The following is a 12,836-nucleotide window of genomic DNA, read 5'->3' on the forward strand; positions in this document are numbered from 1 at the left end:
ACTAAAAACTAATAAACCGCCATTATAAAACTAGCTTTTGCCAATATAAGACAAACGTCAATATAAAACTAGCTTCAAAAGTTCCGCTGATATAGTACTAGCATTATAATTGTAAAGGTGGTGTCGACGGGCGGCGATCGTGGTGGTGGCAGTGTCGAGGGTCGTGGTGTCGGTGGCGGCGACCGCGTGGTGGTGGCGCCCGTGTCGTTGAGTTATTAAGTTAATTTACATTTTTCGTTTGTCCCCTCTTAATTTGCAGAAATGGCATATTTTGCCCTAAAACTAACTGGGTTAGTTCCTGTTAAGAAAAGGCTCAGTGGAGGCCAATAGAGTGAAAGTTGGGATTAATCTAGGGAATTTCTTAAGTTGTGATTAATATCGGCCAATAGACCAAAGTTTGTATTATTAAAATCCAATAAACCGTTATAAAACTAGCTTTCGAAAAAATATTCCCGACATATCGCTAGCTTCCACCTATATAAAACTAGATTCCGTCAAAATAAGATTAGCCTACTGTCAATATAAATAATACTAGCTTCCGCCAATATAAAACTAGGTGCCACCAACACAATACTAGTTTCCCCTAATATTAAACTAGCTTTCGCCAATACCTAAAAATTAAACTAGCAACTCACCGGTATTAGGACACGTTACGTATTTTAGTTGGCTCTAAAAATTGTCAGATTAATAATTAAAAAGTGGTGAAACGACAGTTTTAGAAAATCTTGGTCAATTTGACAAATTGTTGACTTAGATTGGTCAAATGGAGACTCTAGTAATTTACTATATTGCAATTTGTCTATTCAATAAGTTACATAATTGTATAAATTTAATAAATTAAACTTCATATTAACTATAAAACCACAACCACCTCCAAACACTCTCCGGTCACTACACTGCCGGCAGCGCCATCGTCACCGGCGGAGGCAACGCATTCGTCGTTGCATTATCCGTCCAATTCGTCTCGCCCCAATGCCACAACATACTCTCCCAAAAACAAAACTCCTCAAAACATGTCTCCAGCCGCGAATCCTTAATCTTAATCTTCCAATGTCCATCGGAATAATTTGCCTTCTCCGCCTCCCGTCGGTCCCATTCCAACGCCGCCTTTTGCTTCGACCGGAGCAAACAATACTTATGCAAATTCTCCGGCATCGCATCGTGCACCTTCCACCAACGCACGTGCGCTACGTCACTTGCGAACTCTTGAATCTTCGCCACGTTCCAGTTGCAGTCGTAGTCCCGAAAACATAACCATGGTTTTAAACCTGGTATTAAAGAGAATATATTATTAGAGTTTGTTATTATATGATCACTATAATTAGAAGATATTTTAGAAACCTTTGTATTACACGGGTTAAATAAAGAAAATATTAAATAGTTAGTAATGAATATTCAGAAATTGAGTTAAGTGTCATTTTCCTAGCCGAGTGTGAACGATTGCCTTTTGATTTACCAGAAGCAGAAGAAGAGTTAGTAGCAGGTTATCAACTTTAGTACCGTTTTTGAATTTCATTACAATTGGGTACGTCACGTTTTAAAAACATGCCGTTTTAGTTTTTTTTCTAACCCTCGTCTATTTTGTCTGTTAAGTCAGGGGTAAAACAGTCATTTTGTATTTTTCTTATTTTCTCATTTTCTTAATCATGGAGTTAAGTGCGATTTTCATACCCGAGGTTTGGCCAACTACGCAACTTCGGTATGTTTTTAAATTTTTTTACAACTAAACATTTGACATTAATAAAGTTGCGTAACTAAACCACAGGTATGAAAATGGCACTTAACTCTTAAAAATTAGAAAACGAAATTTTAAAATAAGATGTGACAGAAATTACGTATAAGTTACTATATTTAAGTTACCTAGATAATGAAGAACATACAACACGGGCGGATCCGATCCGAATAATCTCGTCTTCATTTCCTTCTTTTCCTCTTCATCACCTTCCCAAAAATGCTTCAAGAAATTCATATGTTTCGGGATCCGATGCCACCACGTGAAGATCTCATTCAAGTAGCCTTGATCTCCGCCATTATACGATTCGATTTCGTTAATATGATCCATCAACAACTTGAAAGTACAATTCGACGGCTCGACCACCATCACACCGGAGTTAAACAGCGTGGCGTTGTTCCCGATGGCGGTGATCTCCGGCATCTCAAACAGGAAATCGATGTTTCTAAGAATGAGTAAATCAGCATCGATGAATACGATTTTATCGTACTCGGTTAACTGCCATAGACGGAACTTGCTGTAGTTGAATTCATTGTAGGCGTCTTTTTCGGCTTTCGGGTTTCTGATTCTTTCTATCGTGTGGACTTTCCAGCCTGCAGCCTCAAGTCCTTCCCGGTGGTAATCGCTTATGGTGTTGTCGACTAGTATGACCAAGTCTCGGGTTGACCCGGACATCCGGATGCTTTGGGCTGCTGTAATGGCCCCGCATACGTATATGTGAGCCGAGTGTAAAATGGTTGCATATGCTTCTCGTTTTGGGTTGCCTGAGTACCGATAATCTGTCACAAAATCGGATTAGTTAACATTTAACAAAGACAAACCGAGCTCGAGCCTAAAATAAGCTTGTTTAATAAACGAGTCTGAGCTGGAGCTTCACTTATTGAGCTAGTCTCTTACACATTAATTTTATTTAATATATTAAATATATATTTTATATAATAATTGATTAAAAGTAACTAAATAATACATATTATGTTATATACAAAATTCCTATAAATATTAATTATAAATGTCTATAAATTAATTAACAAATAATAAATGACCCCAGCTAGAGCTTATCTTGCGAGCTTAGACGAGTTTATTACTTATATACACTTTTATGTAATTATTACCATGTATAAAATTACGATAAAAATAACTAGATAACATATATTACGTTATATATAAAATTATAATTAGAATCTATATAAATATTAATTATAAATGTATATATATTAACTATTAACTAATAACTAATAAACGAGCCGAGCTCAAGCTTTAGAGATAGAGCTCGAAATGAGCCAGCTCAAGCTCGAGCTCTGGTAGGTTAAACGAGCCAATGTCAAGCCTATTTTAGCCCGCGCTCAACTTGTTTATGCCACTACTTATAAATTTTAATTAAACTTTTAATAGCTTACCTGTCTGACCCATATAAGTAAAACACGAGCATATCAAGAGCTAACCTTTTGCATTAAGAGGAACCGAAAGCTCACACGACCCAACCGGAAGCTGCACTTTCTCCCTCAACTTATTAAGATCCGGTTCATACAACCAAACATTACCTTTACGCACCACAAGCTCTTTACACGTAAAAAGATTCGGAACCGGGAAACAATCCGTCACCAAAACCACTTTGACCGAATGCTGACCTTTAGCCTTAACCGCAAGTCTCGCAACCGCAAGTTGTAAATGCAAACGGGCCATGTCTCTTGACCAATCACGCGTCTTCATACACGGAAGCTTCACAGCTATCAAATCAATTCTCGGTGTTTTTGGGGCTTCAATGTCTGGTAAATTTGGGCACGTTGGAACTTCAAATTCTTGTTCTTCATCGATCCATTCGGGATATAAGTCTTCCCATGTTACGGTTTTAGTGACGGGATCGAGGTGTAGGGGAATATGCTCAGCGTCGGGTATTATGTCTTTCCATTGGTTGATTTCGGCTTCGTTGAAGTTTAGTAGACCGATGCCTTTGTATTCGTTTGTGTCTGGAAGGTTCTGGATTGTTCGGGAGATATCGTTCCAGTTGACTTTTGAATGGGATACGTAGCGTTTGTCGTTTGTGGGGGAATTCTCGGTTATCCATCTTTCTACCAAACTAGGCCTGTGTGCAAATCAAGGAGCAAGTCAGTAACGGGCCAAGACTGGTAATATAAAACGGGTCAAAAAAAAAAAGTAAAACAGGTGAAATTGAATAATTATAAAGTAAAACGGGTCCAAACGGATAAAGTAAAACATGCCAAAACGGATAAAGTACAAAAGGGTCAAAACAGATAAAGTAAAACGGGTCAAAACAGATCGGGTTAGCAATAGGTGGCTTCCGACGCCTTCTTGTCCACTTTTATTAATTTCTGTAAATGATTATTAGATTTTAAACAATCATAAAAATTCTCAATTTCTTGAATATTCGAGAGATAGTAAGCATTTGAATACAGTTTGGGCCCATTTGACCCGGTTTCACTTTTTACCAAATTTTCAAATTTGACCCATTGAAGATAAAATAAGTACAACATACCGAGATCCTGAACTGGAAGGGCGTTCTGTGTTATATACAGCAGGCGAATGCAGGAGTGTAAAAAATGCTCCCAGTATTATAACTATCAAAACAAGCTTTAAAGTAGAAAACTTGCAGCTTGCATTTCGGACTTGATTAAAACTAAAAGACGGCCTTTCACCGTCTTTAAAGGATCTGCTTCCAAAAGACCTTCTTTTGCTTGATTCTTCACTGACAGATAAAAAAACATTATTAAGTGAAATAATATTATGAATAAAGTCCTAACTGAACAAACGTGAAAAATTCAAAATAGTCATATACAATTCCTTCTAATATGTAAAACATATTGTATAGAGCACCTTAAAATCTACACATGTTGTGAAAATCATTATTAGTTGGCGATTAATCGCTAATCAGTATGCTACCAATTCGATTTTACTAAAACGAACCAACAAATCGCCTGCCAAACTCGGTCCAACTAGGCCCGAATTGTTCAAAGAATTTGGGTCAAAATCAGTCAAGTTTAGGTCAATATTGGTCAAAATCTTTAAAGTATTTGAAAATGTATACTTATTAATCCAATCCGATTTATAAGTTTGAAAACTTATATGTAAATTTTATAAAAAATTGTATATATTAATTTTGAAAAATTGCATAGAAAATTCTAATCCGAATCATCCCCATTAATCACTAGTCGGCACCTCACCGCCTGACTAGCGCCTAGAGAAATTTGCAACACGTGAGTAACTCAACTAAGTTTCACCTTTAAGTTTTTCCAAACACAAATTTCCAAAACCTCCAGCTCCTAAATTTCTACTTTGATAAGATTAATAATAGTGTTCACTCTCAAAAGAAAAAAACAGTGTTATTTTCAATTTCAGTTAACCTTAAATCCAATTCCACTTTGATCTAAATAAAATCAACTTCACAAAACATCTTTGCATCATCATTTTAATAAACCCAATTCAAAACACCACAAACCAAACCAAAAAAACAAAAAATTATTCTCACAGACATTCTCACAAACACCTGGTGTGCACTTAAGAAACTTAAATTTTCACTTTCAATTACACCCTTAAACCCAATTCCACTTTGATCCAACAACTATACATCATCATTTCAACAAACCCAATTCAAAACACCACAAAACAAACCAAAAAAACAAAAAATTCTTCTCACAGACATTTTCACAAACACCTGGTGTGCACTTAAAAAAACCCAATTTTTATGTATAAAAAGAGAGTTTAAAAGACTAAAGATTTACTTGGTAACTGAGAGACGGTGTCTAGGCTCAACTGGTGTAGGTGATGCACCTAAAAGTCCTCTCATTTTGATCAATTTAGACTCATAAAACCCAAGAATGTGATCTGCAATGTGTAAATAACTGAAACCCAATAATAATAATAATAATAATAATAATAATATTGTTAGGGTTTGAGCTTGAGTTGTGAATTGGGATCTCAGATTAATGAGAGAATGAATTATTACAGTAATATTAATGATGAAGAAGAAGCTTTGAATGAGTTCTTTAGCTGCAGTCAAATATTAATATTAATTTGTATAAAGGTACATAAGGTATTGGTGTGTTTACATTTTTAGTCCTTGTATTATTGTTTTTTGAACGGCCAATGAATAACGTCTTGCTACCCGGGGTTAGAGGTGCACAAACAAGTTTAAAACTTAAAGTTGGTTCGGGTTGGTTAACAAAAGTTAAAACTGGTTTATGATCGGTTTCGGTTCGAGTTTTGACCGCTTTTTGCTCGGTTTTGGCAGGTTTAGGTTTGGTTAACCGGTTTGGATAGAGAAAAATTTCAAACCCGTTTTGAACCTACGCTTTCAATCGGTTCCAACCGGTTTCTATATAATTTGTTTCTAACCGGTTTGGTTTCGGTTTGATTTTCGGGTTGGGTCGGTTAACCGGTTTATTTTTCCACCTCTAACTGGGGTAACTCAATGGCAAGAAGTGATCTCATTCGTTTGCAATTGCATATAGCGTTGGGTAGCCCAATCCCACCATCTTCTGTTATGGGGAAGACCGACTGCCTGAAGGCGAGTGGCGGATTCTGAAATTTTTTTCATGGGGGGCGTAATTTCTTTAGAGTCGTTTGGTCGGGTCATATTTAAAAACGGATGATCAAACTAAATTTCATATAATTAACAAAATTACGCTGAACATCATTATAAATACATACACATTGACAGAACGTGAAACTTTTTATCAGAGGATCCTAAGGTATATGTAAGGCCCCGTTACCGGTAGTCCTACTTTCGTGTTGGATTTACTCATAAACGCAGTTTTAAATATCATAGTTAATTAAAACATTCGCGGAACATTAAAAACATCCAAACCATTACATTCCATAACAATAATTCTTGTCTTATCGAGCATTCATAGTCATTTAAAGACAAAACATAATCTTTTAAAATAAAACATCATAGCAAAATCTTCAGATGCCAGCTTCGTCCAACTCTGCCATGTGTCCTCCTCAAGCTACCTGCCTAATCCTACTCACCTGCGTGCATACTAAAAGTCAGTTACGCTGAGTGAGTTCTAGTTAATCACATAATCATACAATACATTCTTACATTTCATACTTAACATCTTAACTTTCTTTCATACACACATAAGTGCATATACTTTCATTCTTACCCTCATACTTTCTTTACATACATAATCATACGTTTTAAAGAGTCTTTCGCCCTATAACCTCACAAATATTATAAGGGTCTGGTCCCTAACATCACAGATATTATTAGGGTCTGGTCCCTAACATCACAGATATTATTAGGGTCTGGTCCCTAACATCACAGATATTATCAGGGTCTGGTCCCTACCATCACAGATATTATTAGGGTCTGGTCCCTAACATCACAGATATTATTAGGGTCTGGTCCCTTTGTTCGTGTAACTGTACCGTACCTATTCATACATACTTTCCTTGACAATACGTGCAATCTCCGAAGAGCGTTCACGTACCATCATCATAACATACATATATTATGCATACATCATATATTCACACATACATCATATCTTTCATCATACTTATCAATCATTTCTTAACTACCACCTGACGGTACATGCAATATCCGAAGATCGTTCACGCATCTCAAACAATCATCATACATAAATCATACAAGACATACACTTACCACTTAAGATAAGTGTATTAACTATCACATCGAGTATGCACACAGCCCCGAAAACATAACAAGGAAGTGGGGCTAGAAACTCACCTCAATGCCGTTGCGTTCACCGTTTACGGTTATCCCCTTCTTGAGCTGTGCACGACTAACTGTATAATAATTATACGTTTCAGTAAACTATCACTACACATATCGCCTTTCTAGTTTAGTTATTACCCTCAACGAACGGGGGTCCGGGGGCAGCGCCCCTAGCAGCGGGGTTCTAGGGGCGGCAGCCCCTAGCGGGTTCCAAGGGGCAGAGCCCCTGGCTGGGGTCGAGCTGCCAGGTCAGCTTGGAAAAATTTTATTTCCATTAACTGTCGTAACACATTTTCCATTAACATTTTGAATCGTTAATTAATTTGCTACTTAAAAGTTCAATGGCCTAATTGTAATTAAATCATTATTTTCTAAGTTCAGGGACTGTTCTGTCATTCTTTCAAAGTTCTGATTCGTTAAGATGCTCTTTAGCGAATTGGTGTTCATTCGTTACTTCTGTCCTTCATAACGAACTGGCTAATTGGTTACTTCATAACGAATTGGCCTTTTTAGCGAATTGGTCCATATTCGTTTGGTCTGCTTAACGAATTGGTCTTCTTAGCGAATTGGACCCTCATAGCGAAACAGTCCTCATAACGAATTAAACCTTATAACGAACTGGTCGACATACGAATTGGACTTAACGAACTAATGCTAGTTCGTCAGTCTTTCCTTAACGAATTAGTACACGAATCAAAGCTAGTTCGTTATATTCCCTTAGACGAATCAGCTAGCGAATCGCTTCTAATTCGTCAATTACTCCCTAGCGAACTAGGGTTAGGTCAGGGGATGTCAGAACATTCCCTGACACCCGTAACCTCGTATTAACTTTTCCGGCGCCGCCTTTCCTGCGCCGCCATTGCCGGAAAGCCGCCGGAAAAACGCGAACTCATCGGAAAAACGAGTTTTAACAATTTTTTCGTCGTTTTTCGCCCCGTTCGATCCAGATCTGAGCCAGGGTGATCCCTAAGCTCATCATAGGTTCGGTTTATACCCGATTCCACCCGGATCTCGTGATTTAAACGGTTAAACGGTGTCGGCTCGTCGTTTCGCAACTATATCTAACGGGTTAAGCTCATACAATACAATACTATCATTACCTCGGGTCGGTTCTCGGTTTCCTTCTTGATATCGGTTTAGAGAGAGAGAACTAGAGAGAGAATCTTAAGTGTGTGTTTTGGATGGTGTAAGGGATATGTGTAAGTGAATTAAATGGAGGATTTAAGGGTATATATATTTTTTATCATGGGCTTAAGCCCATGGTCTTTCCTTCATTCCTCCATACCCAAGTCCATAACCCATATCCATTTACCCAATACAAGTCCATCTCGTATTCTATTCAACTAAACCGATAACCACCCGCTATAAAATAAACGAACTTTATTTTATTAATATAACCGAAAGTAGGATGTTACAGTATATTTTCTCACAATATAATAATAAATCTTTTACCGGTACAAAATGACAATAGTTTAGGGTTATAGTGTAACTATGCATATTTCTTAGTATATAAACAGTTTTTACTAGTGCAAAGTTTAAAAAACAAAAAAGTAAAATAGTAATCAGATTTAAAAATTTGAATATTTTTTTAAATTAAATAAACTAGAAAACTAGTAAAATAGAAGCATTGGTTTCAATTATTATTATTGATTTGATAAGATTAATCCGGTGACACTGGCCAATAAACTTTTACTGAGTAGGTTTAATTACAAATGTATACTTATCTACATACCATCTTCTTCATATAACTCTCCAAGTCTTCATTTCAACTCCCGCAACTCTTTTCATACATAAAAAAAAAAAATCTGAAGGATACTTATTTACCTTTTTCTCAATGGTTTCAAAAGTTTAAGGTGGGCAATTACAAAATTTTACAAGGGGCGATAACAATTTTCACACAGGTGTAATAATGAAATCTTTTTTTGAGGTGGGCAGCCGACACCGAGAATTATAATAAAACTCGCTCATGCTAAAGGCCCAATGAAAAAGAACCCGGAAGCTCATTGGCAAATAGGTCATTCTATTAAAGAATGTACTATGAAACTACCCATTGTATAAACAATTATATATTTTAATCAGTGGAGTTTAAGAAAGTATTATTAAAATTATAAAGTGAATATTTTAAAGATGTTAGGAAGGTAAAACCAATTAAACATTTATGTAATAAACAACTTGAAAGAAGGTACATCTACTGATCTACCATTGTTGAGTTGTTAAAGATATTAAAATATGAGCAAAAGATCCATTTCACCAACAAAATTAACAACTTTTTTTTTTAACTTCTCATAATCTACTCATATTGTCCACTTATACTTTCATGCGTGATTTAAATTATCGACCTATAAAATAGAGAGAGACATCTTGTCACCAGGAGGTCGTATAATTTGCATTCTCATGTACGGGCATAATTATGAAAGCTATGCTTCGAACTAGAGAAATATACCACAATCACCACGTAGGTGCATGAACATGAAAATTACGTGTCATTTTTTCACGAAAAAAAAAACAATGTACCATGATTGTGCACCTAAATCATATCTTTATTATATGGGACGACTCGAAGGATAAAACGAAAAATTAATGGGTTTATTGGGATCAGGTCACAGCTCCAAAGAAAAATGGTGGGCTCGGAATTAGTAGCTTGGGGGATAATGGGATATTAATATTAGCCTTATTGCTAAGTGGTGGTGGTGATACAAGACCAAACAACAAATATTATGAAGACGTGTAATCTTAACTATTCTTATGAAGACATATACACATTGATTTGGTAAGAAGACATGTTCATATGGTGATCCTTACTTATTGTTAGTTTATTGGTATGCTCGAAATGACGCCATTTTCAATAATTGAAAAACTTCCATTAGCAAGGTAACTAAAGAGACCCGAGGCGTAAGTTTCTTGTGGGTTAAGCATAGGAAAAAAATAGCATCCCTAGAATGAGATGATTGGTGTGAATTTATTTGTGGTTTTTGTCAGTTTTTAGTTTCTTACTAGTTTTGTTTTTTTATGTAACATTCAATCACTAAAAAAAGATTTTTTAATCTTTATCAACGCTACGCTTCTATTATAGAGCTTATAACTCTAATGAGTGTTATAGTACTAATCGTCGCTTTCGTCATGATTACTCTGGTCGATGTTGGTTTTGAAAAATGGACAAGAGATCACACTTTTATGGTGAGTTCTATATATCATGACATCTAATAGTGTCGAGTTTGTTAGCACCCTATCTCCTCATGAAAAAAAGGGAAATTCCCAAAACAATTCATTTATGGTGAGAGGTTCTAAATTTGTCCCCTCAAAATTGTTTTTCCAGATTTGTCCACATTCTAACGCATCGCAGGCGATGTGTTAGGTAGTCTAGCCGACGAGTTAGCTAACACATAGTCAACAATGTGTTAGGCTTCCAAACACATAGTCGATGATGTGTTAGACCTCTAAACACAAAGATGTGTTAGCTATCCAAATATAGGGTTAAAGATGCGTTTAGCTTTTTTGTTTGTTTTTTAATACTATATTATCATAACTAGTTTTACTTATATTTTATTTTCTTTCATAACTTTTAATATATAAAGTTTTATGTACTTTCGAATTTACCGTTGAGACGTGTTTTTTATCTACATGTTGACATAATATTTTTTTAAAACCATGTCGGGTCAAATTTTATAGAGCATTTTGATATTAATTTAACACCCCTCGGTTTGGTGTAAGTTTATCTAGATTCGTATATAAAAAAAAAACATGTCTCATCGGTACATTCGAAATTATATAAAACTTTCTATATTTAATGTTATAAAAGAAAACCAAATATAAGTAAAACTAGTTATGATAATATAATATTAAAAAATAAACAAAAGGTTAACACATATTTGACTATGTGTTTGGAGGCCTAACACATCATCGACTATGTGTTTGGAAGCCTAACACATCGCTGACTATGTGTTAGCTAACTCATCGACGGGACTACCTAACACATGACCGGCGATGCATTAGAAGAGGGCCAAATATAGAAAACGATTTTGGAGAGACAAATTTAAAATCTTCTTAAATTAAAAGACTATTTTAAGAATTTTCACCACCTATCAAAATTTTTTCCATGAATTGTACAAGAATGTTACTTTAATCCCCGACAGCTTGGGTGCAATATTTTTTAGACTAGAAAAAAACATTATTAAAATCATATAGTTTAACATTTATAAAGAACTTGAAAAGGTACATATGCAATGGTTGACCTTTTAAAATTAAAATCAATATAAAAGTATAAGGATATATAAAATAATCATGTCGTTGTTATGATTCAATGAATTATTTTGGATAGTCTTGCAAGTAAAAGGCATGTGGATGCACACATATTTCAAACCAACTATACGTACATGTCTGCATTGTAGTATTATAAATATGCATGTGTGTAAGGAGTAAAATATCATCCCTGCAATAAAAATTTCTTTACTCTCTTTCTAATTATTTTCTATATTAATGTTAATCTTGTTATGATTTAGTGGAAGTATTATAACACGTTATCAGCACGAGCCGCTTATATCCTAACCAAGAAAGGTAATAGACACAAAGGTACCTACATAAGCATCATAAACACTTCTTTAATTATGTACATTAGATATATATCTATGCATATACATATACTAACTAATATACTGAGTAATAGCAATAATGTGTATAAACATTGTTATTAAAATTTGATAACTATTCTAACTTTTATTTATATATGCACACTAATATCTCATTTAGAAGTTAGATTTATTTACACTAACAATTCTATTATTATTATTGTGCATACTAATTATATATTTTATAAAATAAACTGTATTTAATATCTTATTTATTATCTTACTTTAAATAATTAATATTATATATTATATATACACACACGCAAACGGTAATGTTACCGTCATAAACGGTAATATAACCGTTATAAAAGGGTTATAAATTTTCACTATAAATAACCAATCATTAACCCCATTTCATTTACAACAAACATTCTTCTTATTAAATTTATCCAAGATAAAATTCTTAAAATGATTCACCCGGTTTTGATGTTGGTCACTATAATGCTTATACTACTTCTCATTCTAATTTTTAATCTCCCATCTGAAGATTTCGGCATTTTCTTTTTCTTTTATATGTTTATAGCTCTACCAATGTATTGTATCTCACTGTTGATTGATATATATGGATTCTAATATTTATCTTATTATTTGCTCTATTATGTTTAGCAACAAAATGTCAAATATAGCAAAACTCGAATTCCCTGCACTCAACATTTCTGGAGAAAATTATATGTCTTGGACAGCAAATGTAAAAAGACATTTAAAATCTATGGATGTGTTAGACGCAATCCAAGAATACAATGATTGCTCTGACCAGGATAAAGCAAGAGCTGATGTTTTC

At 34.8% G+C, this 12,836-nt stretch overlaps 1 protein-coding gene across 1 annotated transcript; it reads right to left on the bottom strand.

Annotated features, from left to right (window-relative positions):
- Positions 1–790: 790 nt before the first annotated feature.
- LOC143616376 (putative UDP-glucuronate:xylan alpha-glucuronosyltransferase 3) lies at positions 791–5,573 on the bottom strand. The gene is made up of 5 exons (XM_077089218.1): positions 5,470–5,573; positions 4,227–4,436; positions 3,175–3,815; positions 1,861–2,511; positions 791–1,268 (listed from the first exon to the last, which is right to left on the bottom strand). Exons 1-5 carry the CDS (start codon positions 5,532–5,534, stop codon positions 892–894), a joined length of 1,944 nt encoding a protein of 647 aa, XP_076945333.1. The 5' UTR covers positions 5,535–5,573; the 3' UTR covers positions 791–891.
- Positions 5,574–12,836: the final 7,263 nt, after the last annotated feature.

Source organism: Bidens hawaiensis, unplaced genomic scaffold, assembly GCF_021521415.1.
Source record: "Bidens hawaiensis isolate Kalapana, Puna unplaced genomic scaffold, B.hawaiensis_p1.1 tig00046912_1, whole genome shotgun sequence".
NCBI classification, from domain to species: Eukaryota; Viridiplantae; Streptophyta; class Magnoliopsida; order Asterales; family Asteraceae; genus Bidens; species Bidens hawaiensis.